Raw genomic sequence first — 25,381 nt, forward strand, 5'->3', positions numbered from 1 at the left:
GCTCTTGCAGATGGTAGAGCTGAACAATCCATTTATGGTCATATTATTGTTGACATCCTTCATGAGGCAGCCCAATTGAGTTTTTTTGAATTTATGTATGTTAATTGCAATAGCAATAGAGTTGCTGATGCAATGGCAAAAAAGGCCAAAACAGGTTTAGAATTTCAAGTGTGGTTAGAGGACATCCCGGAGGAGTTTGTTCCTTTGGTTCTTGCAGAAATATTCTAAATATTCAATATATACAAATTTTCAATTTTGTACATTCAAGGAACACAATTTTTAAACAATATACGCAATTTTGTATATAGAATGATTTTTTTTTTTCAATTCTAGACATTCAACGTACAAAAATTTTCAACTATTGTACACAATCATGTACATTTATTGTATGCAATTTTACAAAGAATGTACAAAATTATATATTTTCAAATTATAAAATATTTCAAAGAATGTACATAATTTTTTGTATTTAATATATATAATTTTTCAATGAATGAACTCAATTATGTATTTTTAATGTACACAATTTTTCAACTATGTACATTTAAGGTACATAATTATGTACATTCAACATGCTCAATTTTTTAAACATCTACACAATTTTGTATATTAAATGTTTTACAAAGAATGTACAAAATTATATATTTTCAAATTATAAAATATTTCAAAGAATGTACACAATTTTTTGTATTTAATATATATTAGTTTTCAATGAATGAACTCAATTATGTATTTTTAATGTATGCAAATTTTCAACTATGTACATTTAAGGTACATAATTATGTACATTCAACATGCTCAATTTTTTAAACATCTACATAATTCTTTATATTAAATATACACAATTTTTTAATTTTGTAAATTCAGTGTACACAATATTTCAAAGAATGTATACATTATTTAAAAGAATGTACCAAATTCGGTATATTCAACATAGACAACTTTTCAATTATGTAAATTCAACACAATTTTTTAAATTATCTAAGTGTGCATTTGCGTAGCTGATTTTTTGCATGCATTTGCGCTTCACTTGGCTGGTCCCATGGCACTGTTCATCGACCAGCCAAGAGATGAAAATGCATGGCACTGTTCCGCAATAAAAAACATTTTGCTATGGTGTTTTCAGTATAAGTTTTTAGTTTTCAGTTTTCAGCAAAAATTTGTATCCAAACACACCATAAATAATTCTGTATATTCATGGTCAGTTTAGGACCTACTTATTTTGTTGAAACTAAAAACTTTTTACTGAAAATACTGTAGATAAGTGTAAAGTTTGCTAAAATAGTATAGTGGGACCCATGAATAGTACTAAAAAGTGCAGTGGGCCCATGAATAGTAGCAAAAATAAGCTGAATAGTAAAATAAGTTGGCAAAAAATAAACTATCTAAACGCAACCTCAATGTCCACAAATTTTTAATTTTTTATGTTCAACGTACAAAATTTTACAAATAATTCACGCAATTGACATTCAATGTATGCAATTTTTCAAAGAATGTACACAATATATACATTCAACGTACACAATTTTTTAAAGAGTGTACACAATTCGATATATTTAACGTACACAAATTTTCAAAATATGTACAAAATTAAAAATATTCAATGTACACAATTTTTCATTTTTGTACATTCAATATACACAATACTCCAAAGAATGTACACAATTCTCTATATTTAGCAATCAGCTTAATGTCCACTTAATGTACATGGTTCATCAAAGAATATACCAAATTCTGTATATTCAATATACATAATTTTTCAATTTTGTGCATTCAATGTACACACTTTTTAAAACAAAATACACATTTTGGTATATTGAATATACACAATTTTTTAACGTACAAAAATTTTCGAATAATGCACATAATCATGTACATAATTTTACAAAGAATGTACAAAATTCTACTTTCAAAGTACACAATTCTATTCATTCAATGTATAAAAGTTTTTAATAGAAGCATACAATTTTGTATATTCAACTTACACAAAATTTCAAAATATATAAAAAATTATATATATATATATATATATGTATATTCAATTTACACAATTTTTTTTTTTTTTTTTTTTTTGTATTTTAACCAAATCTTGGAGAGTAAGGAGAGCATTTAATGCTAGATATAAGATATTAATATATATTTAGTCACGCGTTTGGAATTGATTTAGATGATAATAATATAATTTATATGAAATACTATAATTACATTTTTAAATTTATATTATATGATGAACATTAATTTTTATGTAAAGAGCATGGAGAGTTTTATCATTTTAAGTATTATGTGATATGAGAGGCTTACCAAATGTTACCTATTGCATACTGACTCGTCAAAGTTCAAGGAATTGGAGAAGACATGCCAAGTCCTTTATCAACTTTGATCCACTGGAGTTTTACTGAACATACTTCTTCGCCCTCCAAACCACGACTCCCAAAATTCCTCCAATGAGACTCATGAGCTTGGATCATAAGCCAAAAATGAGATGATGTGCTATGAGTTTGAACCATGGGCTTTGACGCTTTTTTGTGTAAATATGAGCTATTTTTGGGCTTTAAAAGAGATTTTCTCAAAATCCATGATAGTGTTAACGTGCACCGGTCACCAATGAAATGAACCATATGGTGTGGAAATTTTTGTCCTCAACAACCATTAAAAGACAACAATTTTAAATAAATAATATATGCAATTAAGAATATATAAAATAATTGCTCACTTAAATGAGCCAATATGTGTGTGTATGCATGTGTGCATACATATTAATTCACTACAGTAACATGTTCACATTTTTAATTAAATTAATCTTAACAATTTATATGTCCCACATTTTTTTTGATTACGTGCACAAACCTGAGAGAGGGTCTAAATTTGTGCTAAATAATTAAAAAGAAATTGAATCAGGTCAATTAATTTACTTTTAGAGTCCCGTCACATGTACTACATTGTTTATGACATCGTATTTACAAACTGATTTGTCATTAATCATTACAAAACAATTCACACATTTATTACCAAGATGGTTAAATCACACCAATCACAATCATTACCATATCAATTTATAAGGTTTATGTAGTAAAATTTATAATACTTTTAGCACTTTTCTTATTTTTTATGTATTAATTATGTATAGGGGGTATTCTAATTATTTACGTAAAATGAACATTCGGGAACTCAATGATTTTCTTAGTTAGCAGTTTGAAATGAAAAATAATTTACATCTAACATGCACAATTTTTAAATAATTTACACAATTCTGTATATTGAATATACACAATTTATCAATTTATACATTTAAAGTACAATTTTTTTGAAGAATGTACATAATTTTGTACATTTAAAGTATACAATTATTTAATGAATTTACACAATTTTGTACATTTAACGTATACAAATTTTCAAATAATATTGTATATTTACATAATTTTTTAGCTTTGTGCATTAAAAATACAAAAATTTTCATAAAATGTACACAATACATTCAACATACCCAAATTTTCAAATAATGTAAAAATTTTTGAATTTAATGTATATAATTTTTCAAAGAATATACAAAATTCTGAATGTTCAATGTATACAATTTTTCAATTCTGTACATTCAATGTACACAATATTTCAAAGAATATACACAATTTTGCCTATTTAATTTACACGTTTTTTTTTAATGAATATACCAAATTTTATATATTCAATGTAAATTTTTTTTTAAAATTTTTTTTTGTACATTTAAGGTACATAGTTATGTACATTCTATGTGCACAATTTTTTAAACAATGTACATGATATGTATATTGAATGTACGCAATTTTTCAATTTTGTACATGCAACGTTCAAAGTGCACAATTTTACTAATAATGTACATGATTTTGTATTTTCAAAGTACACAATTTTTCAAAAAATGTATACAATTTTGTACATTTAACATACATGATTTTACAAATAATGTACACAATTATGTACATTCAACATACACAATTTTTAAAAGAATATATACAGTTTTGAATATTAATGTACACAATATTTTAAAGAATGTAGCTAATTCTAAATGTTCAATGTACATAATTTTTCAATTGTGTACATTCAATGTACACAATATTTCAAAGAATAAACACAATTCTGTTTATTTAATATACACTTTTTTTTCAAAGAATATACCAAATTTTGTATATTCAATAAACAATTTTTTTTTTAATTTGTACATTTAAGGTACACAATTATGTACATTCAGTGTGCACAATTATTTAAACAATGTACGCAATTCTATATATTAAATGCACACAATTTTTCAATTTTGTGCATGTAACATACATAATTTTTTTGAATATTTCAATTCAAGCAATTTTACAAAGAAAGTACACAAAATGTATTTTTAAAGTATACAAATTTTCAAAGGAAGTAACAATCATGTACATTCAACATACATAAGTTTTTAGAGAATATACACAATTCTATATATTTAACGTACAAAATTTTTCAATGAATGTACAAAATTCTAAATATTCAATATACACAATATTTCAATTATGTACATTCAAGGTACACAATTCGTACATTCAACACGCAAAATTTTGTAAGTAATGTACACAATTTTGTTTATTGAAGGTACACAAATTTTTTTCAAATAATTTACTCAATTCTGTACATTTAGGGTACATAAATTTTCAAAGAATGTATACAATTTTGTATTTTCAAAATATAAAAAATTTTAAAAAATATACATAATTCTATACGTTTAACGTACACAATTTCTCAAAAGGTTTCTCTTGGTTAGGTTAGCTCTTCCTGGGGTTCCAGAGAAGCTTGCTTTTCACAGTAGAATAGCCGTTCCTTGAGTGAGGATTTTGTTGTACCTCAGGTAACTGTTGTCACCTATAGGTCTCTTGAGTCTTTTCTTTCTTCTTCACTATAGTCCACTAGGGATACACGAGTGTTAGTGAGAAAATAGAGATGGACAACCTGGCTGAACATTGGCAAAACCTCTCATTGAATGAAAGAGAGGACGTAAACCTTGAACTATCAGAGGATAAGTCATCTAACGAATTTATTATGGCCGTAAAATTCCTAACAAAAAGGGCATTAAGTGTTGAGGCAGTCATCAAAACATTCAACCCTCTGTGGCGATCAAAGAAGGGTTTTAAGGTGAGAAGAGCAGGGGACCACATTCTGCTATTTGTGTTCGATAACAGGGAGGAAGTAGACAAAATCCTTAGCAGTGCGCCTTGGAGCTTCGACGAACATCTCATGGTGCTGCAGCGGTATGACAAGGAAGTTCCCATTAGGACTTTAAAGTTCAACACGATACTAGTGTGGATTCAAGTACATGATATCCCAATGAGATTTCTAAACCACAAGGTTGCTGAAGAGTTGTGTGAGGTTGCAGGCATGATGTGCAAGGAAGAAGACATTAATGAAATGGATGGTGGAAGTTTTATAAGAGTGAGAGTCAATATAGACATCAATAAACATCTCTGCAGAGGGAGGCGGTTCTCTTCTTCTCAGGGGGAGCAAGGTTGGGTTTCTTTCAAGTATGAAAGATTACCCAACCTTTGTTATTGGTGTGGGAGCTTGAGCCATGTGGATAAAGATTGTGAGTTATGGATAGAGAGTGAAGGCTAGTTGAAGAAAAAGAAGCAAGCGTATGGGTCCTAGATCCGTGCTCCTCCATTTGTTAAGGGAAGAAGTTCGATGATCAAAGTGCCTGGTTTTTATGAGGCGAGGAAAAAGGAAAAGCAACGGATGAGCAGAGAAGAGCCAATTCCGAGTCCGGTGGTGGTTCTGGGGTCACAACAGGCTTCGGCGGCAGTGAAAACTCGGAACGAGGTAAGAGTGGTTGTTCAAGAAGAGCGGTGTGACAGTGACGTAGGGGCTGGTACCGAGGCTACGTTTACATTGGAGATAGTGGGAAAAAGCAGAGATTTGGGGGATGGGTTTGAGGAGCGCATTGAGGAGATTGACAGGGGATTAAAGCTGTTTGATAGGAGTGAAAGCTTAAATCCGAGTAATGAGAAGGACCGTATGTTGGGGGATGAGATTAGCTCTGAACACGCAACAAAAAGTCTGGCTTTTGGTCAGAATGGACAGCCAGAGAAAGTGACTACTCAAGGGGTTTAGCTTGGGCCAAAAGATAAGCTTTTATCTAATATTCTCAATACTTTGGAGTCTGATCTGACTATTATGGAGTTTGAACCAAAAGGTGAACTTTTAGCTACTAATTTTAATAAAAGAAATGCTTTTATCAATGAACCTCTTGTGTACACGGTGGAACTATTTAATGGGTTGGCAGACTTGGGAGGTCATGCCCATGCTAGCATGCCCATGCAGAACGTAGAGTGTAGTGTTGATAATGCAGTAAACAATATGGGGCTGCCTAGTCCTTTACCTTCCAATACAAAAACTCTTCCATTATCAGATATAACGAACCAGGTTACTAAACAACCCCGAAAAGGCCCAAAGAAAAAATGGTCAAAATTGGGGCGAGAGGTTGATGAAAACAATGTTAGTACTGATATGGAAGCGCAAGATAGTAGGAGACCAGAGTTGGAACTTTCGAAGCAACCTGTTCAAAAGAAAAAGAGAGTAAGTGTAGTGGGAGGATTTTACAATGAAAATGCTCAGGTGGATGCTGGTCGCCAGTACCACTAGTTATTATGAGTTGCCTGAGCTGGAACTGTCGTGAGCTTAGGAACTCACAGACAGAAGGCGAGCTTGTTGATTTAGTCAACAAAAAAGATCCCAAAATGATTTTCTTGATGGAGACAAAGGTTGATCAAGAGGTCATTGAAAGAATTTGCTCGAGATTGCAGTATACTAATTCTTTTGTTGTTCCTCGGATCTCTAGGGGAGGTGGTTTAGCCTTGTTATGGAAACAAGGTATTTGAGTTACAGTGATGAATTTTTCAGAGAGATATATTGATATAGTAATTGATCATGGAATGAATGATGCCTGGTATTTCATAGGTTTCTATGGAGACCCTGATACTGCCAACTGGGAAAATTCCTGGTCATTACTGAGGGACCTTAGCTCCCGGTTTTCCATCCCTTGGGTTTGTTTTTGGGGATTTTAATGAAATCATTAGAGTAGAGGAGAAACAAGGATGGCTGGATCGGCCAAAGAGGCAGATGCAAGGGTTTAGAGATGCAATAGATTTTTGTGGGTTAAAAGATCTCGGCTTTAATGGCTTTCCATTCACTTGGTGCAACAGAAGACCAGGTGACCAAAATGTGTGGGTTAGGCTAGACCAAGGGTTAGCTTCGGTGAAGTGGATACTTCGATTCACCACATGTCGTATTCATCATTTGGATGCCTTCCATTCCAACCACAAACCTATTTTGCTTATCTCTGATTCTGAGCAAAAAAGGTTTTACCGCAAGGAAAGGCCATTTCGTTTTGAGGCTATGTGGCTCAAGGATAATTCATGTGAAGAAGTGGTTAAAAATTCGTGGCAAGAGGTGAGTGATCCATCTACGGTTTGCATGGTGACCAAACAAATAATCAACTGTCAAGATAATCTCAGAATTTGGAACTGTGATACCTTCGGTCATGTCCGGTTGTCCCTTGTAGAGAAATTAAAAGGGGCCGAAGAGAGGGGTTTGTATAGGTCAGATCCAGCTCACATTCATTAACTTTGGGCAAATATTCAAGCTCTCATGTCCAAGGAAGAAACTATGTGGAAACAACGATCTCATGTTGAATGGTTAAAGAAGGGTGACCAAAATACTAGATACTACCATTGCCGAGCAAATTAGAGGAATAAACGCAGTTACATTTTGGGTTTTGAGGATGAGGTTGGGGACTGGATTGAAGAGGAAGGAAGAATGGGGGAAATGGTTGTGGAGTATTTTGCCAATATCTTCACTACCTCAAACCCATCAGGTTTTGATGAGGTTCTTAAGGGTATGCTCCCCACTGTGACTGAGGATATGAATTCTGACTTAAATCGACCCTTTTTGGCAGAGGAAGTTCAAAGAGCACTTCACCAAATGGCTCCCCTCACAACACCTAGGCCGGATGGTATGTCTCCCATTTTTTATAAATCCTTTTGGCATATTGTTGGTAATGATGTTATTATGGCTGTTCTATCAGCTTTAAATACAGGTGTTGTCCCCGAATCCATTAACACTACCTTTATTGCACTTATCCCAAAAATTCTGGAACCAAAAAAGGTCTCTGATTTTAGGCCTATCAGCCTTTGCAATGTGATTTACAAACTTATTGCTAAAGTGCTGGTTAATTGGTTAAAGAAGATGTTATCTTTTGTGGTTTTTGACACACAAAGTGCCTTTTTGTCAGGTCGCCTTATTACTGACAACATATTGGTAGCCTTTGAAATATTGCATTACCTTAAAAGGAAAACTGGGGTTTATGGCTCTGAAACTTGACATGAGCAAAGCTTATGATAGAGTAGAATGGTCCTTTTTGGAAAAAGCTATGTTACATCTAGGGTTCTCGGAGAGATTTGTGAAAATAATCATGTCTTGTGTTACATCGGTCTTATACTCTGCGCTTTTAAATGGGGAGTCGACAGGTAATATTAAACCTAGTAGGGGTTTACGTCAGGGAGATCCTCTCTCGCCATATTTGTTCCTTATATGTGCCATGGGGCTTCAAGGGTTATTGCACAAAGTTGAATCCGAAGGTCACCTCAGGGGAGTATCAATTTGCAGAAATGGGCCTCGGGTCTCTCACTTGTTCTTTGCTGATTACAGTGTACTATTTTGTCAGGCTACAAAAGCAGAGTGCCAGATAATCCTAGACGTGCTATCAATCTATGAGAAAGGTTCTGGCCAAAAAATTAACAGGGATAAGACTTGCATTTTCTTTAGCTCCAACACTGAGCGTATGCTTCAAACCTGTATCCAACATGTCTTGGTTGTACCTGCAATTAGGCAATACGAGAAATATTTGGGCATGCCCACTTTTGTAGGTAGCGCAAAAAAACAAAGTTTCATCTATATCAAGGAGCGAGTATGGAAAAAATTACAGGGTTGGAAGGAGAAGCTTTTATCACAAGTTGGTAGGGAAGTCCTTATTAAATCAATGATTCAAGCATTTCCCACCTATTCCATGAGTTGCTTCAAACTTCCTAAAGGTTTGATCAAGGATATTGAAGCTATGATACGAAAGTTTTGGTGGGGTTACAATGGGGATTCGAGAAAGGTTCATTGGGTGAAGTGGGAAAAGCTTTGTGAGGCAAAGGAAGTAGGGGGCATGGGTTTCAAGGAGATTGAAAAATTTAATGAGGCTCTCTTAGCCAAGCAAGTTTGGTGCTTGTTGAACAATCAAGACTCTCTCTGCTATAAGTTTTTCAAAGCTAGATTTTTTCCGGATTGTTCTATTCTTGAAGCCAAAGAAGCGAAGGGTGGTTCCTATGCATGGAAAAGTATTTTGGGTTCAAGGGAGATGGTGAAACAAGGGCTAATTTGGCGCATTGGCAATGGAACTAATGTGAGTATCGAAGAAGACAAGTGGCTACCGGATCCTTGCTATAGAAAGGTTAGCTTCCCTCTGCCTTCTATTCCACCTGAAGCAAAGGTTAGCTCACTTATTGACCATAACTCAGGAACATGGAAAAAGAAGGATATCAAACAATTGTTTTTGCCTCATGAGGCGGATGCAATTATAAGCATTCCACTGAGCTTGAGAATGCCCACTAACCGGCTGGTGTGGTCTAAAACTCCTTCGAGGAATTTCGCTTCCCGAAGTGCTTATAGGTTGTTGGCTTCCAATGCTTCAGCCACTAACCCAAGTAGCTCTAATCCAATCCCCCAAAGATCCTTTTGGAGAGGAATTTGGATGCTACGTGTCCCTCACAAGGTGAAGCATTTCGCATGGCGAGCCTGCAACAACTCTCTGCCAACCATGGATAATTTGTTTCGACGACATATAATTCCCTCTGACCTATGCAGACAATGTAAAGCCCAACCTGAAGATATCTTACATGTGGTGTGGGGCTGTGTGGTGGTTGAAGGTGTATGGAGGAACCTCAGTTGGGTTCGGGACCTAGCTCATCCCCTTCCTGGGGACTTCACTACCTTTTTTTCAAGGTTCTTGCAGGTTGTTGATGAGCACAAGGCTGAGTACTTCATCATTATGGCGTGGATGCTGTGGAATAGGCGTAATTTAATTTGTCTCAATCACCTTGCATAAACTCTAGAGAACATCACAAGCGCAGCTGGCAATTTTATTTGGGATTTTCTTAAAGCGCAAGAGCCCGTGCAAGTGACAAGACAAGCTACCACCGTCCACCATTGGTGTCCACCTCCCCATGCTAGATTCAAAGCCAACTTCGACAGTGTGATCTTCCAAAGTAGCAACGAAGCGGGTATCAGAGCGGTGATTCGTAACCACAGAGGTGAAATCATTGGCTCCCTATCTTTGCGTATCCCCCTCCCTCCAATAGTAGCTGAAGTCGAAGCACTCGCATGTCGTCGAGCTGTTCTGTTTGCAAAGGAACTGCGTCTTCATGAGGTTTTTTTTTAAGGTGATTCGCAGATTGTTATCAATGCTCTTGCAGATGGTAGAGCTGAACAATCCATTTATGGTCATATTATTGTTGACATCCTTCATGAGGCAGCCCAATTGAGTTTTTTTGAATTTATGTATGTTAATTGCAATAGCAATAGAGTTGCTGATGCAATGGCAAAAAAGGCCAAAACAGGTTTAGAATTTCAAGTGTGGTTAAAGGACATCCCGGAGGAGTTTGTTCCTTTGGTTCTTGCAAAAATATTCTAAATATTCAATATATACAAATTTTCAATTTTGTACATTCAAGGAACACAATTTTTAAACAATGTACGCAATTTTGTATATAGAATGATTTTTTTTTTTTCAATTCTATACATTCAACGTACAAAAATTTTCAACTATTGTACACAATCATGTACATTTATTGTATGCAATTTTACAAAGAATGTACAAAATTATATATTTTCAAATTATAAAATATTTCAAAGAATGTACATAATTTTTTGTATTTAATATATATAATTTTTCAACGAATGAACTCAATTATGTATTTTTAATGTACACAAATTTTCAACTATGTACATTTAAGGTACATAATTATGTACATTCAACATGCTCAATTTTTTAAACATCTACACAATTTTGTATATTAAATGTTTTACAAAGAATGTACAAAGTTATATATTTTCAAATTATAAAATATTTCAAAGAATGTACACAATTTTTTGTATTTAATATATATTATTTTTCAATGAATGAACTCAATTATATATTTTTAATGTATGCAAATTTTCAACTATGTACATTTAAGGTACATAATTATGTACATTCAACATGCTCAATTTTTTAAACATCTACATAATTCTGTATATTAAATATACACAATTTTTTAATTTTGTAAATTCAGTGTACACAATATTTCAAAGAATGTATACATTATTTAAAAGAATGTACCAAATTCGGTATATTCAACATAGACAACTTTTCAATTATGTAAATTCAACACAATTTTTTAAATTATCTAAGTGTGCATTTGCGTAGCTGATTTTTTGCATGCATTTGCGTTTCACTTGGCTGGTCCCATGGCACTGTTCATCGACCAGCCAAGAGATGAAAATGCGTGGCACTGTTCTGCAATAAAAAACATTTTGCTATGGTGTTTTCAGTATAAGTTTTTAATTTTCAGTTTTTAGCAAAAATTTGTATCCAAACACACCATAAATAATTCTGTATATTCATGGTCAGTTTAGGACCTACTTATTTTGTTGAAACTAAAAACTTTTTGCTGAAAATACTGTAGATAAATGTAAAGTTTGCTAAAATAGTACAGTGAGACCCATGAATAGTACTAAAAAGTGCAGTGGGCTCATGAATAGTAGCAAAAATAAGCTGAATAGTAAAATAAGTTGGCAAAAAATAAACTATCTAAACGCAACCTCAATGTTCACAAATTTTTAATTTTTTATGTTCAACGTACAAAATTTTACAAATAATTCACGTAATTCTATACATTCAATGTATGCAATTTTTCAAAGAATGTACACAATATATACATTCAACGTACACAATTTTTTAAAGAGTGTACACAATTCGGTATATTTAACATACACAAATTTTCAAAATATGTACAAAATTAAAAATATTCAATGTACACAATTTTTCATTTTTGTACATTCAATATACACAATACTCCAAAGAATGTACACAATTCTCTATATTTAGCAATCAGCATAATGTCCACTTAATGTACATGGTTCATCAAAGAATATACCAAATTCTATATATTCAATATACATAATTTTTCAATTTTGTGCATTCAATGTACACACTTTTTAAAACAAAATACACATTTTGGTATATTGAATATACACAATTTTTTAACGTACAAAAATTTTCGAATAATGCACATAATCATGTACATTCAATGTACATAATTTTACAAAGAATGTACAAAATTCTACTTTCAAAGTACACAATTCTATTCATTCAATGTATAAAATTTTTTGGGATAATTACACTTTACCCACCTGTGGTTTGCCTCTAATTCTATGTGCCCACCCGTGGTTTAAATTTTGACACTTTACCCACCTGTGATTCTCACCGTTACCCAGCCGTAACCCACCTTTCCAATTTCCGTTACTCTAACACAGAAAAGGTAAAAAAACAGAACTCCACATGGATCAAAACTCACTTTCTCCCAAAACTTACTCACTCCCATCCAACCCAACGAAGATCCTACATAATGCAATGCAATGCTAATACGTGTCAAGTGCTTCTTCAAACAACTTAGTAAATCTGAAGCAACAAAACCAAATTAAATCCAAGAAAGAAAAAAAAAAAAAAAAAAAAAAAACCCCAATAACCAGCAAGTGAGAATCAGACCCAGAAATGAAAAAACATCCAAATTTCTGAATTTCAAATTGATTTTCTAATTTAAGCAAATACCCACAAAAAATTAAAATAGAAACTTCAGGTTATTAATCCTCCTGCACAATTTACAAACCATTTGAAGTGGTTTTTAATTTAATCCAAAAATAACTAATAGGTAAGAAACTGACCTAGAAATAAAATATATGAAAGAAATGTAATGTATATGGATAGATAGGTACCTCCAGTCTTGAAAGACTATAATTGGCGTGATGTATGGCAAGATCTATATTTTGTGAATCAAAGCGAAACCAAGAGGAAGTGTTCGAGGAAAACGAGGAGTTCGAGTTCGTGTCCGTTTGTAAAGCCGAGGACAACGTGGTCGTGTTGGACAGTCAGATCGGTCCGGTTTTCCCGGTCTTCAATCACGACCTCCTTCTGTCTGATCAGAACCCACCAAAAGTCAACAAATTACCAATGGCCAGGATTTGAAGAACAGAGAAGGAGAAGAAGAAGAAGAAGATGAGGATGTACGGTGTCAGTTTTAGTTTGAAGAAGGTTAAATTCAAATTATTAACCTTCGAACACAATTTAAACACATTTGAAGTGATTTTTCTCATCAAAATTAGAGGGTTTGAAATTTAAATTTCAAAACAAAAACCTAGAGGTGCAAGTCAAAAGATTGGGCCTGATGCTGTATATATGACTGTCCAAGAAATGAAAAGGGAAAACACAAATTTGGATTCAGGGTTTAACATCACTTGGAATTTTCCAGTGGGTTCAGGTGGTGCTCAATACTTGGTTTGATTGCATTTCTGTGATATTGTTAGTCGTGCACTTAACTTGCTGTACTTCAATGTATATCTCAATGGGTACCTTGCTTATGAGGATCTTGATTTGTCAGTACTTACGTCCCATGTGCTTGCATCTTCGATCTATGTGGATTTTGTTATGGATCTTCGTTGGTTTGGATGGGAGTGAGTGAGTTTTGGGAGAAAGTGAGTTTTGATCCGTGTGGAGTTCTATTTTTACCTTTTTTGTGTTAGAGTAACGGAAATGAGAGAGGTGGGTTACGGCTGGGTAACGGTGAGAATCACAGGTGGGTAAAGTGTCAAAATTTAAACCACGGGTGGGCACATAGAATTAGAGGCAAACCACAAGTGGGTAAAGTGTAATTATCCCAAATTTTTTAATAGAAGCATACAATTTTTTATATTCAACTTACACAAAATTTCAAAATATATAAAAAATTATATATATATATATATATGTATATTCAATTTACACAAATTTTCAACTTTGTACATTTAATGTACACAATATTTCAAATAATGTACACAATTCTAAGTATTTATTGTACAAAATTTTTCAACAAATGCACACAATTCTATGTGAACAATGTACACAAATTTTAAATTATGTACATTAAACGTATAAATTTTTTCAAATAATGAACACAATTTTATCCATTCAATGAATGCAAATTTAAAAAGAATGTACATAATTCTGTATTTTCAAAGTAATTAACTTTTCAAATAATATACCAAATTTTGTACATTGAATGGCACAAAGTTTCAAATAATGTATATAATTGTGTATATTTAATAAACACAATTTTTTTTTTTAATTTTGTATATTCAACATAAATTTTTTTTTACAAAGAATGTACAAAATTTTGTGTATTCTATGAACTCAAATTTAAAAAAAAATGTACACTATTTTGCCTATTCCATGTACACATTTTTTCAATTTTGTACATTTAATGTACACAAATTTTAAATAATGTACACAATTTTATATTTCAATGTATATTGTTTTTTCAAAGAGCTTACACAATTTCGTATATTTGAATCATTTAATGTCCACAATTATTCAAAGACTGTACAAACTTCTTTACATTCAATTTACACAATTATTCAAAAGAATGTACACAATTTTGTCTATTCAAAATACACAATATTTCAATTAGTGTACACAATTTATATATTCAATGTACACAACTTTTCAATTCTGTAAATAAATGTACACAATTTTTCAAAGAATGTACATTGTTATGTCTATTCAATGTACACAATTAAAAAAAATTGTAGACAAATAAGTGCATTTATAACTCTTTCTTCGAGCGTAAACCCTCCAAATTACCAAGGGAAGGGGGGGGGGGGGGTTGATGATATCCTGATTTGGCAGTTGACTCATAGTGGTGTTTTTTTATGTTTGCTCTTTTTATAACTCATTATTGGAAGCCCCTTATGTTTCTTTTCCTTAGCAGAGCATTTACTATGTTAATTAACCTAAAATGGTGTCTTTCTTTTTTTTTGGATAGCTGCTAGGGGTGAGATTCTTACAATCAATATCCTTGTTAAGAAGAACTTGCGTCTTGTTAATTTGTGTTGCTTATGTCAATGTGATGAGGAAACTATAGATCATCTTTTACTCCATTGTAAGTTTGCCCATGAGATGTGGAGTGAAGTCTTTCTTATGTTTAAGGTTTAGTGAATGATACCTAATACAATTGTCTCTCTCATTTTTACATAGAGGAATTGGTTGGGGACTTATTAAATTANAAATAGTCACAATGCTATCATGGAGAAAAGCTACAGAGAAGCCACATGCGGCACTGCCTCTTGCTCCAATTTTCTGTTTTGCATCTCAGCCCTAGCACTAGCCTCCGTCCCCCTGAATTCTGCCCTAAAAAACCTTTAAATAGGTCAATGAATCCTATTACAAGTTGAATTCCCGTTTGGAGAAAATCCCAGACTTTTAGGCTTTACTTAACCGACTATTTAGGCCCACTTAACGTCAGAATTAGGGCTTCTGGTAAACTACAAAGTTGTAGCCCTTTAAGTTAACTTTCCAGCCCAACTTGAATCATCTCAATTGGACATCTGAGCCGAAAGTTATGCTGAAAATACTAACTGATGTGCAGGCTGGAATCCTAATCCGAATTGGACTTGGATTTGGTGCAAATTTCCTTTGATTCCTTACTCCAATTGGACTTAAATTTAATATTCATGCCTGGCTGGATGTAAATTGGCTTGATTCAATTGGCCTAGCCCCACTTTGCATGTAAAGCCCTTGTTATCTACAACACAAAGATATTATATAATCAGTCACAAAATAACATAGAAGTAAGGCCAAATATGTAGATATGTGAGTACTTTATTGTATATATTTCATGCACATCAAGGGGGGGGGGGGGGGGGTTGATGATATCCTGATTTGGCAGTTGACTCATAGTGGTGTTTTTTATGTTTGCTCTTTTTATAACTCATTATTGGAAGCCCCTTATGTTTCTTTTCCTTAGCAGAGCATTTACTTGTTAATTAACCTAAAATGGTGTCTTTCTTTTTTTTTGGATAGCTGCTAGGGGTGAGATTCTTACAATCAATATCCTTGTTAAGAAGAACTTGCGTCTTGTTAATTTGTGTTGCTTATGTCAATGTGATGAGGAAACTATAGATCATCTTTTACTCCATTGTAAGTTTGCCCATGAGATGTGGAGTGAAGTCTTTCTTATGTTTAAGGTTTAGTGAATGATACCTAATAAATTGTCTCTCTCATTTTTACATAGAGGAATTGGTTGGGGACTTATTCTTCAAATTTTTTGAATATGGTATTGACGTGTCTTATGTGGTTAACCTAGAAGGAACGTAATGCCCAAACATTTGAAAACATTGAGAGACTTGTTGATCTATTGATTTCCTTATTTATGTTAGCTCTTCCGTTTGATTTGTTTGTATTCGTTTTAAGTGCAATGAGTTTACTAATGTAAACACATTGTACTTTTCTTATCAATAAAACTTTAATTACCTATAATAATAAAAATATACATTATTTTTAAAAAAATATACACATTTTGTATATTTAATATACACAAAATTTAAAATAATTTATGCAATTCAATCATTCAACATACACAAATTTTCAAAGAATATACACAATTCTATACATTTAACATACACATTTTTTTTTTTTTTTTACAGAATGTACATAATTATGAATAATCAATGTACAATCTTTTCAATTTTGTATATTCTTTGTACATAATTTTTCCAAAAAAAAAAAAAAAAATGTACACAATTCTATACTTTTTATGCTTAGTTTTTCAAAAAATTTTACATAATTTTGTATACTCAATATACACAAATTTTCAACTCTGTACTTTCAATATACACAATTTTATACATTCAATGTATACAAATTTTCAAACAAAAAATGTACATATTTTTTCAATTCTTTACCTTCATTGTACACAATTCTGTAAATGTACACAATTCAAAGCACAAAAATTTTCAATTCTGTATATTATATGTACATAATTTTTTTAAAATGTACATACAATGTGCACAATTTTTTGATGTGTACATCTTCCTTCACAAATTAATAAGTGTAAAATTTGTACATCCAATCTCCAAACAATTAAAGAAACTACACAATTTTATATATTAAACGTACACAATTTTTTATGTATGAACATTTTTCTTCATCCAAGCATCATCTCATGACATGAACATGCATATACGAGTTGATGTGTATGATATAAACATGTTTGGATGCAATGATATAATGCCATGAGATGATGCTTGCTGTCTTCTTGTGATTACATTCAATATCCAAACTTTCAAAAAATGTACACAATTTTGTACATTTTAAAAAAGTGTAAATACAACTGTACTTATTAAGAGTGTAGTTGCAATTATTTACCCTATCTTTCGCGCATCGTTTGACGGTGAAACATTTTTCTTTTATTTGTTGAAGAGCTTTGACAATTTACTCCACTTAATTACCGAAAGCCTGGACTTTTTAATTGGGAATGTCAAAATTGTACATAGGTGCAGAATTCAAAAAGGTTCCTCCCAAAGTATTACTTCCATCCAAGCTCTGTTTAATTCTTTTTAAAATCCCACAAATAAGAAATTAATAAATACATGGAAGCTTAAGAAGCTAAGCAGCTAATTGATCTGCAGCACGTATCTTGAACTATCGAACAATTTTTATCATTCCATTGAATGCACTTGTTCCACTGCAAGCGTAGGTAAAATGGCCATAGCCTCTCCATCAAGAACAAGAATCTCATCATTCCTAAAGCAACTTGTCTTGAATTTTACTCTGTATCACATAATCAAACATCCAAGTAATTTGATGGTTAAAATCTCTCTTTAGTTTCAAAAAAATTGAAGAGTTGCTTTAGTGATGTAGCTTACATGTATCTTTTCTTGTTTTCTTTCAAACTAATCGCTTGTACCACACCTGCTACCTTGTCTCCAATATAGACTGGCAACTTGAAATTCAAGCTTTGGGAAACATATACAGCTCCAGGCTACATATTAAGCATAAAATTAAAAAAACATTAGACTATCTTGAAAAGGACAAGTCTTGCAACTGGGCTTTACATACCAAAAGGGCTGAAATGTTCTCTGAAACTGAGTCTACAACTAAAATTCCGAGTGATGTTTTGATTAAATTGCCCACAAATGGTGCACCCATGTCACATTATACCCAAAATCTACAATAACAAACCAAAATCATTTGGCCCAATATTTACCTATTCATCATGTTTATTTACAAAAACACAACCATTGACTACAGCTTAGAATTATAATTCTAAGCTGTTGGTACCAAAATACATTTCCTGTAATGGAAGATGTGAGTGAGCTATTCATTATGTTGGGATCCATATGAGACCTAAGCTAGTTCACACATATGAATAGTCTAGATCTTAGTGTTATACAATTCTAGAGAGAAAATATGTAATCGTACATTCTTTTTTTTCTCTTTTCTTTGTTTTAGCTCTAAATGAAATGCTCAGCTACTTCTTGTAGTTGCTCTTCCTTCCAACGATTACAATAACAGGACAAAGACAAGAAGGCTGTATCAGAAGGAGCAGAGTGGGGAGTGCTAGCCCATTCTCACCCTTTTGATATAATTTTTTTTTCTTGATGGACCCTTTTGATAATTTACTACAATAATCTGAATAAGAAAATTAAAAAGTAAATAAGTTGTAACTAATTCCAAAAGGTGTGACTTACAAAATGGGAAGAAATTATCCGAGGAAATAGGGCAGCAACAAGCATCCCTTGAACAAGTCTATCTTTGAATCCAGCATTTCGAGCAAGCTCAGAATCAAAATGCATAGGATTTGAATCATGACTCACCTTCGAATATTCAAGGACATCTTCATTTGTAAAAATTCTTGCTTGCCTTAAAATATCTCCAGTTTTCAGAACATTAATTGCCGACGAGGAAAAACATCTCAAAGGGAGGACATTGGCTGAAAGTAAACTCCTGATGAACATAGTTGTAGAAGTCTTGAAGAGGGTTTTAAATATTGTCTCTCAGATTAAATTGAAGAAAAATTCATCTTAATATTCTCAGCCAAGCACGGCCAAATTAGAGGGATTGTATACGTATTAAATGACTTCACCAGTAATAGATTGCACCTCCACAATAGTACAAAAAACTAAGACATCTTTTTAAGTATTTGCACCTGTGACAAAGTAAGAAGCGTAACCATCAACTACATCAACAACTGTGACATGAATATGATATTTGGACAGAATTAGATTCGAAAATAAACATAAAAAGCAAAATTAAGAAAATACCATCTGCAATGACAATAAACTTTGTGAATGGTGTATTTTTTCAAGCATACTGATTGACTCAATATATATATATATATATATATATATATCAATATTTTTTCATGTTTAAATATAGGCACCCCATTATCTAAAGTCATATCAACATCCTAAATCCATAAAAATCTTAAGCCTCTCTCATTTGAAATGATTTGTTACAACTTAAGAATTACACTATTTGCTTGAGTTCTAGTTCTAGACTTTGCTCAACTCTATAACTTTCATATGTAGACAAATACTTCTTAATCATTCAGCTCCATCAAAACCCAATTCCTCCATATTCAATTGTCTGTTTTGACCAACTTAACCCACATTCATTTGAATATCACGAATCAGATTGTAATAGTGGGTCAAATAAAATTACATGGAACTCTTAGTTGAGCAGCAAATCCACCATAACCTCCTAACCAAAAGTTGCACCACACAACTAATTGCATAATAAAGAGAACACTAACTCTTTACCCCTGGAAACATTGTTTTGGCCAAAAGGGGAGAACCTTAGTATTGTTAAAGGAACACCCTTAGTCCATGCATAACACAAGACCCTAAAAGAGTTTACATTTAAAAAACACAGAAGTAATGGGAATAGCATTTCAAATATAGTTTTTTAACATTCAATCTCCAATCCGTCCTAGGCATCACCCATGAGACAAGGAATAAGAAAAAACAAGGAACCATATTGTTACCTAAATGCCTATAAATAAGCCAGAGACCGAGAGAGATTTGGGTAAACACGTAAAGGATGTATCTATGGGTACATTTGCTACATAATCATTTTATCGAACATGTAAAGTGCAGTAGTTGTACAAGCTTTCGATTCAGGAAGTCGAAAGATTAGTTGAGCATGGAGTATGAGAAGAAATTTTGGAACATTTTTAATAGAGTGATTGGGTAAATAAACTACCTCAAATCCAAAAGCTACGCTGTTTCACGCCTCTACTGTTGTTTAGTATAGCTGGTGTGAATGTGAATGGCCCTTGTTTCTTTCGCGTTTGGCGCGGCAACTGCATTCTTAGTAAGTTGGAATGGCTGAGACCAAAGCGATCAAATGGGCCTTGAGGTGCGCCCAAAGTCCGAGATTTTTTTTTTTTAATTTTTTAATTTTAAATTTAATAGTTATATTGGGAAGGGATGATGTAAACTTGGAAGTCATGCACACATTAAAAATGTGCTAATCAATTTAAGTACAATAGAATTTTAATGTATGACGTCCACTCTATGATGATTATTCTTTATCATCATGCTAAGATATGAATTGATTTTTAGCATAAGTAGGGATCAAACCTTAAATCTCTTATTTAATGATAAAAGACTTTACTAATAGAGTTAAATTGGAACCAACTTTTTTCAATTAACTCAAAAAATGGGTCAAGTGTCTCATTGAAATATAATTAAGTCCCCATGGTTAAGAAAAACACCATTTTGAGAGAAGTTTTATCACTTTAATAGATGCTCCAGTATACTCTTCCCATGGTTTAAAAAAAAGGAAAAAGAAAAACAACAACAACAACAACAACGACAACAAATCATACATCATTTTGGGAGTCATCATCAATGACTTTAGTTGAAGGGTTTATACGCCCAGCAAAAATAAAGTTGAAGGGTATATAAATTGGCTTTGAATTTCAAGCTCAGGCAAACTTGGGAGATCAAGCCAACAGAAAGAACAGGGCTAGCAGATTTTCAAATGAGAGAGAGAGAGAGAGAGAGAGAGAGAGAGCACATTCCTATAAACAATCTAGGTACCGGACTCTTCGTATAAATAGAACAGACACCCCAAAACTACAGCTAAGATACGATACCAAACCAACAGATACCCCAAAACTACAGCTAAAATTCAACGCCAAAATTCTACACAAATCCCCCATAACAAATTTCTTTTCACCAGCTATCTCTAATTAAAGAGAATGTAACACCCTTTTAAGTCAGGATCTATATCGTAAGAGTAAACATTGCAACTCATTAATTGAAATGAAAATCTAAATTAGGTCAAAATATATTAAATAATATAAAACATTTTCTATATAAAATAGTAACTTATACAGCTGAATTCGGAAGAAAACTTTATCTTATAGTAGTCTTAGCATCGCCAAAATCTGCTTCAAGCAAACTATGCTAAAAACACTTACTCAACTCAAGCAGGGACTAGTGCCCTTGATAACTAGAATTACATGGGAAACAACAACAGACGGGAGAGATGATATGATGTGACTAGGAAGCAGGGTGCCAACTTCCCACCCAATCTGTTAAACTCGCAACGTTTCTGGAAATGTCTTCAATTGTATCACTCTTTAATGCCACCACAATGTCCTCTGGATAACTTTCTTTCGCCTCTTGGAACAGAACTTGAAAGATTTCACACTCAATGTTGTTTGAGAGCTTTGAACCTGTGTAACCTCTGTCACAGAAATGGTTTTTGAGACAATAAGATTAGAGGGAGGGATCAAAAAACAAGTTGAAGATAAAGTGACAAGGAAAAAAGTAAAGCTGGTGCAACCTCCTACTCAAGCGATCATACAACACTGTGTTGTCGGTCTGAAGCACAACTACTCGATCAAACCAACGCTCAGGAAAGAAATCACAGCCATGGTAGTCCACAATGTTCCCCCCTTCTTCCATCAAATCCTCAAGCTCATCACAAACCTGCAACATAAGCATGCTATAACTGGTACCATCACCTAAACAATGCACATATACAGGACTGAACCCCATCTCCCTCCTTCACCCCTTATTTTAAGAGAGAGAAAGCAGGAGGAGGGGAGAGCCATTTGGTTCCAAGACCATCAGCTATCTTACATTGTTGATTTTAAATTACATATCCCTGTTTATTCAGAATACCATGGATGCTCATATAGTAACATTGATTCTGCATAACCATTAGTCAGCAAGAAATTGTGTCAAAAACCTCTCCAATTAGTAAACTATCATAAACCACTCAGGAGGTAAAGTTAAACCCAACATTCAAAAACCCTACGGTAGGATAACAAAAGCAAATGTTTGCTTCATTCAGATGAACCCATGCTCTCTCTGCTATTACAAGACAAGATATACAATATATCCCTTTTTATTATTATTATTTTTTTACTGAACAATGTATCGCAGCTTAATGTGGAGACATCATATTCTCATCAAGAGCAGAAACAAATGCCTCTATCAAATGAAAAAAAAATATTAGTGTAGTTCTACAATTTTCACAAGTATGAAGTTGGTTTTAAGCCCAAAACATCTCAAACAATCTTTTCATCCAAAGCTTTTGTGTAAACTTATCTTCTAACTCCATTTTTCTTGACTTCCCAAGACATTCTGCATATGGCAGACTTAAAATGATGCGTTTTAATTGCCTCAAATCCATTTTATTTATTCAGTTTTAAGTGTATAGTTCATGTATAACAAAGTTAAATCCTCAATACTGAACTTTTTTGGGTCTAAATTATGCCTTCAGCATAAAATGTAAAAATTTCAATATGAAAAACCAACTACCCTCTATCTATCACAACATATATAGAAACAAGTACAATAAGAAATAAGGTTTATAAAATTACGAGGTCTTCATTGATGACGTAACAGTCAAGCTTGTCATCCCAGCCATCATGGAGGTTCTTCTCCTTGACCAAATCACCGATGATGATGTGGCGGAGCTGGGTGGCTTCTGCTAAAGCAGACGATGTTGTTGTCTTGCCCGTCCCAGGCGTCCCTGTCACCAGAATGTTCGGCCCCCTCTTTCTCACACTACCGTTTTGTGCCATGAAATTGAGTCCCTACTGCTTTGGTTATCTTAGTCACTTTCAGACCGTTCTGTCAGTGCTTGTTCTACTTCTATGTCTGACTAGCTGTTAACCTGTGCCACGCACAAAATAGAATTAGATCAAGTACATAAACACATATAATTCAAGATTATCTACATAATATCAGTTCTCTTGTATATATAAAAAAGAAGAAATTAATTTTTATTTTTATTTTTATGTAAAATGTAATGAATATTTATTTTAAAGGTTATTAGAAATTATATTTGAAAAACTTCTAATGTAGCAGCATGGAGATTGGCTGAGCCACCCAGTTAGTAACTCAGCTAGGAGAAGATAAAGTTTGGCAGGAAACAATTCCGGATTGTTTATGAAATGTAATACAAACTGATGTAAATCTTTAAGTTTCTTTAATCTAATAAAACTTTCTGCTATTTTATTAGAAAAAAATAATCATCGCAATTCCCTTAAAAAAAAAAAAAAAAAAAAACTTTCTGCTATTTTATTAGAAAAAAATAATCATCGCAATTCCCTTAAAAAAAAAAAAAAAAAAAACCAAACAAGAGGAGCACACTAGAAACTAGAAACCTTCAAAAACTAAGCAAACTTCTAATTGCACCAATACAGATTCCAAATATGCAAAATACAACCCAAATCACCAAAAGAGTCCATTTAGTTAGGCAATTTGGGAGCCTAAAAGAGCATTTTTATAACCTAAAATGCCGTTTCGTCAGCAACTCATCATAGCTTTTTTTTTTTTTTTTTTTTTACAAAGGCTCATTTTAAACCCAAAACACCGTTTCGCAACAGCTTATGCAAACGCACCCAAAACATATTACATCAATTAAGCAAAACCATCTAAAACGCAAGCAACACATACCAGAAAATACAAGCAATACAAAGAAAAAAATCCATCAAAAATTTAATTGAAATAATAAGTCCATTGAAATGTAATGAAATTAGGATTCCATGTTTCTATATGAGTTTAGATTGAATAAAAATATGGTACTGATTATAGGTTGCATTTGGAAGTAGGTCATGAATAAGAAATGTTTGATAAATAACAGAACTAAAAATAAACAGATATTGAATTTTCACATTGCAAACACTGTCTTTTGAAAGAGAAATTCATACCTGCGAATGCGAAGGCGACGGCGACAGGTAGTTGCGGTGAATACTGAAGTGTTTCGACGGGAATTTGTTTGATTAGGAAATTAGGGTTTTGGGGCACCGAATTGGAATTTTGGGGGAATTCGGCCCATTACCATTTGGGAGGTTTTCATTATTAGGCCCGATATTTTCAAACAAATACCCGAGTTATAAGTATCGGCCCAACTCAAAAAGGCTCTAAGGCATTTTTATTTTTTTTTAATTTTTATTTTTTGGACAGTAGAATGAAAAATGGTACTATTTGAACCTAGATATTTTCATTTGACTAATAAGAAATGTCATCTAATTGAATAAGTTTTTTGACAATAAGCTGTTAGGCTTAAATTTAAACAAATAGTAGTGTTGGTCTAGAATTTAACAATATGCTATGATCCGGATCGAGTTTTTTTTTTTTTCCTTTTTTTGGAAAGAATTTTAATTTGATAGTTGTGGGAGAGGATTTGAATTTTAAATATTTAACATCTTTGTTGGAAAAGACCAAAAGGTATACTATTTGACCTATAAGAATTTTGACATTGGAATTGAGCTTTTAACCATCTTATTTTTTACTTATAAAATTAAAATTAATTTATTTTTGTGCATTCAGCACATGCATCGTCTCACAATATGAGCTGAGAGACATCATGCATATACTAAACCCATGAGATTATTATTGTCTCTCCTCTCACATCCAAACATGCATTGCAAGATGATATTGAAAGTGAGTGAACATCACATTAAAAATGAATTGTATGAAATTTTTGTCATTAGATTGACAGCCTTAGTTTTAACTTTGTTCACGCCTGAAGCATGACAGATTTGAATCTCCAGTCTCCAAGCTCTTTGACCATGAGAGAAGGGGAACAAATTGAGAGACAGAGAGAGAGAGAGCTCAGTAAAAGCCCAAAATGTTTTCAGATATTTTTGTGTAATTTTTCATTGACTACGGAAAACATTTTCTATTGTCTAACATTTTCAGATGCACAAAACATTTTATGCAAACAGGCTCTACATTTTGTACCATA

At 32.9% G+C, this 25,381-nt stretch overlaps 3 protein-coding genes across 4 annotated transcripts; 1 reads left to right on the forward strand and 2 right to left on the reverse strand.

Moving 5' to 3' along the window:
• Nucleotides 1–4,941: 4,941 nt before the first annotated feature.
• On the forward strand, nucleotides 4,942–5,610 carry LOC136067022 (uncharacterized protein At4g02000-like). Its single transcript, XM_065772238.1, has one exon. It carries the CDS (start codon nucleotides 4,942–4,944, stop codon nucleotides 5,608–5,610), a length of 669 nt encoding a protein of 222 aa, XP_065628310.1.
• Nucleotides 5,611–17,609: 11,999 nt separating this feature from the next.
• On the reverse strand, nucleotides 17,610–20,547 carry LOC112038987 (3-hydroxyacyl-[acyl-carrier-protein] dehydratase, mitochondrial). Of its 2 annotated transcripts, none has more exons than XM_024071817.2 (4): nucleotides 20,369–20,547; nucleotides 18,856–19,313; nucleotides 18,031–18,146; nucleotides 17,610–17,935 (listed from the first exon to the last, which is right to left on the reverse strand). In XM_024071817.2, the coding sequence occupies exons 2-4, from the start codon at nucleotides 19,120–19,122 to the stop codon at nucleotides 17,824–17,826; spliced, it is 495 nt and encodes a 164-aa protein (XP_023927585.1). In that variant the 5' UTR covers nucleotides 19,123–19,313; nucleotides 20,369–20,547; the 3' UTR covers nucleotides 17,610–17,823. The 2 variants fall into 2 exon arrangements, with proteins under 2 accessions (XP_023927585.1, XP_065628280.1); XM_065772208.1 differs by lacking the exon at nucleotides 20,369–20,547 and adding an exon at nucleotides 20,151–20,326.
• An 883-nt stretch (nucleotides 20,548–21,430) lies between these two features.
• LOC112038981 (adenylate kinase isoenzyme 6 homolog) lies at nucleotides 21,431–24,453 on the reverse strand. The gene is made up of 4 exons (XM_024071810.2): nucleotides 24,342–24,453; nucleotides 23,007–23,302; nucleotides 21,962–22,107; nucleotides 21,431–21,862 (listed from the first exon to the last, which is right to left on the reverse strand). The coding sequence occupies exons 2-4, from the start codon at nucleotides 23,208–23,210 to the stop codon at nucleotides 21,676–21,678; spliced, it is 537 nt and encodes a 178-aa protein (XP_023927578.2). The 5' UTR covers nucleotides 23,211–23,302; nucleotides 24,342–24,453; the 3' UTR covers nucleotides 21,431–21,675.
• Between the last annotated feature and the right edge of the window lie 928 nt (nucleotides 24,454–25,381).

This window comes from Quercus suber, unplaced genomic scaffold (genome assembly GCF_002906115.3).
Source record: "Quercus suber isolate HL8 unplaced genomic scaffold, Cork oak 2.0 scaffold_55, whole genome shotgun sequence".
Classification (NCBI taxonomy): Eukaryota; Viridiplantae; Streptophyta; class Magnoliopsida; order Fagales; family Fagaceae; genus Quercus; species Quercus suber.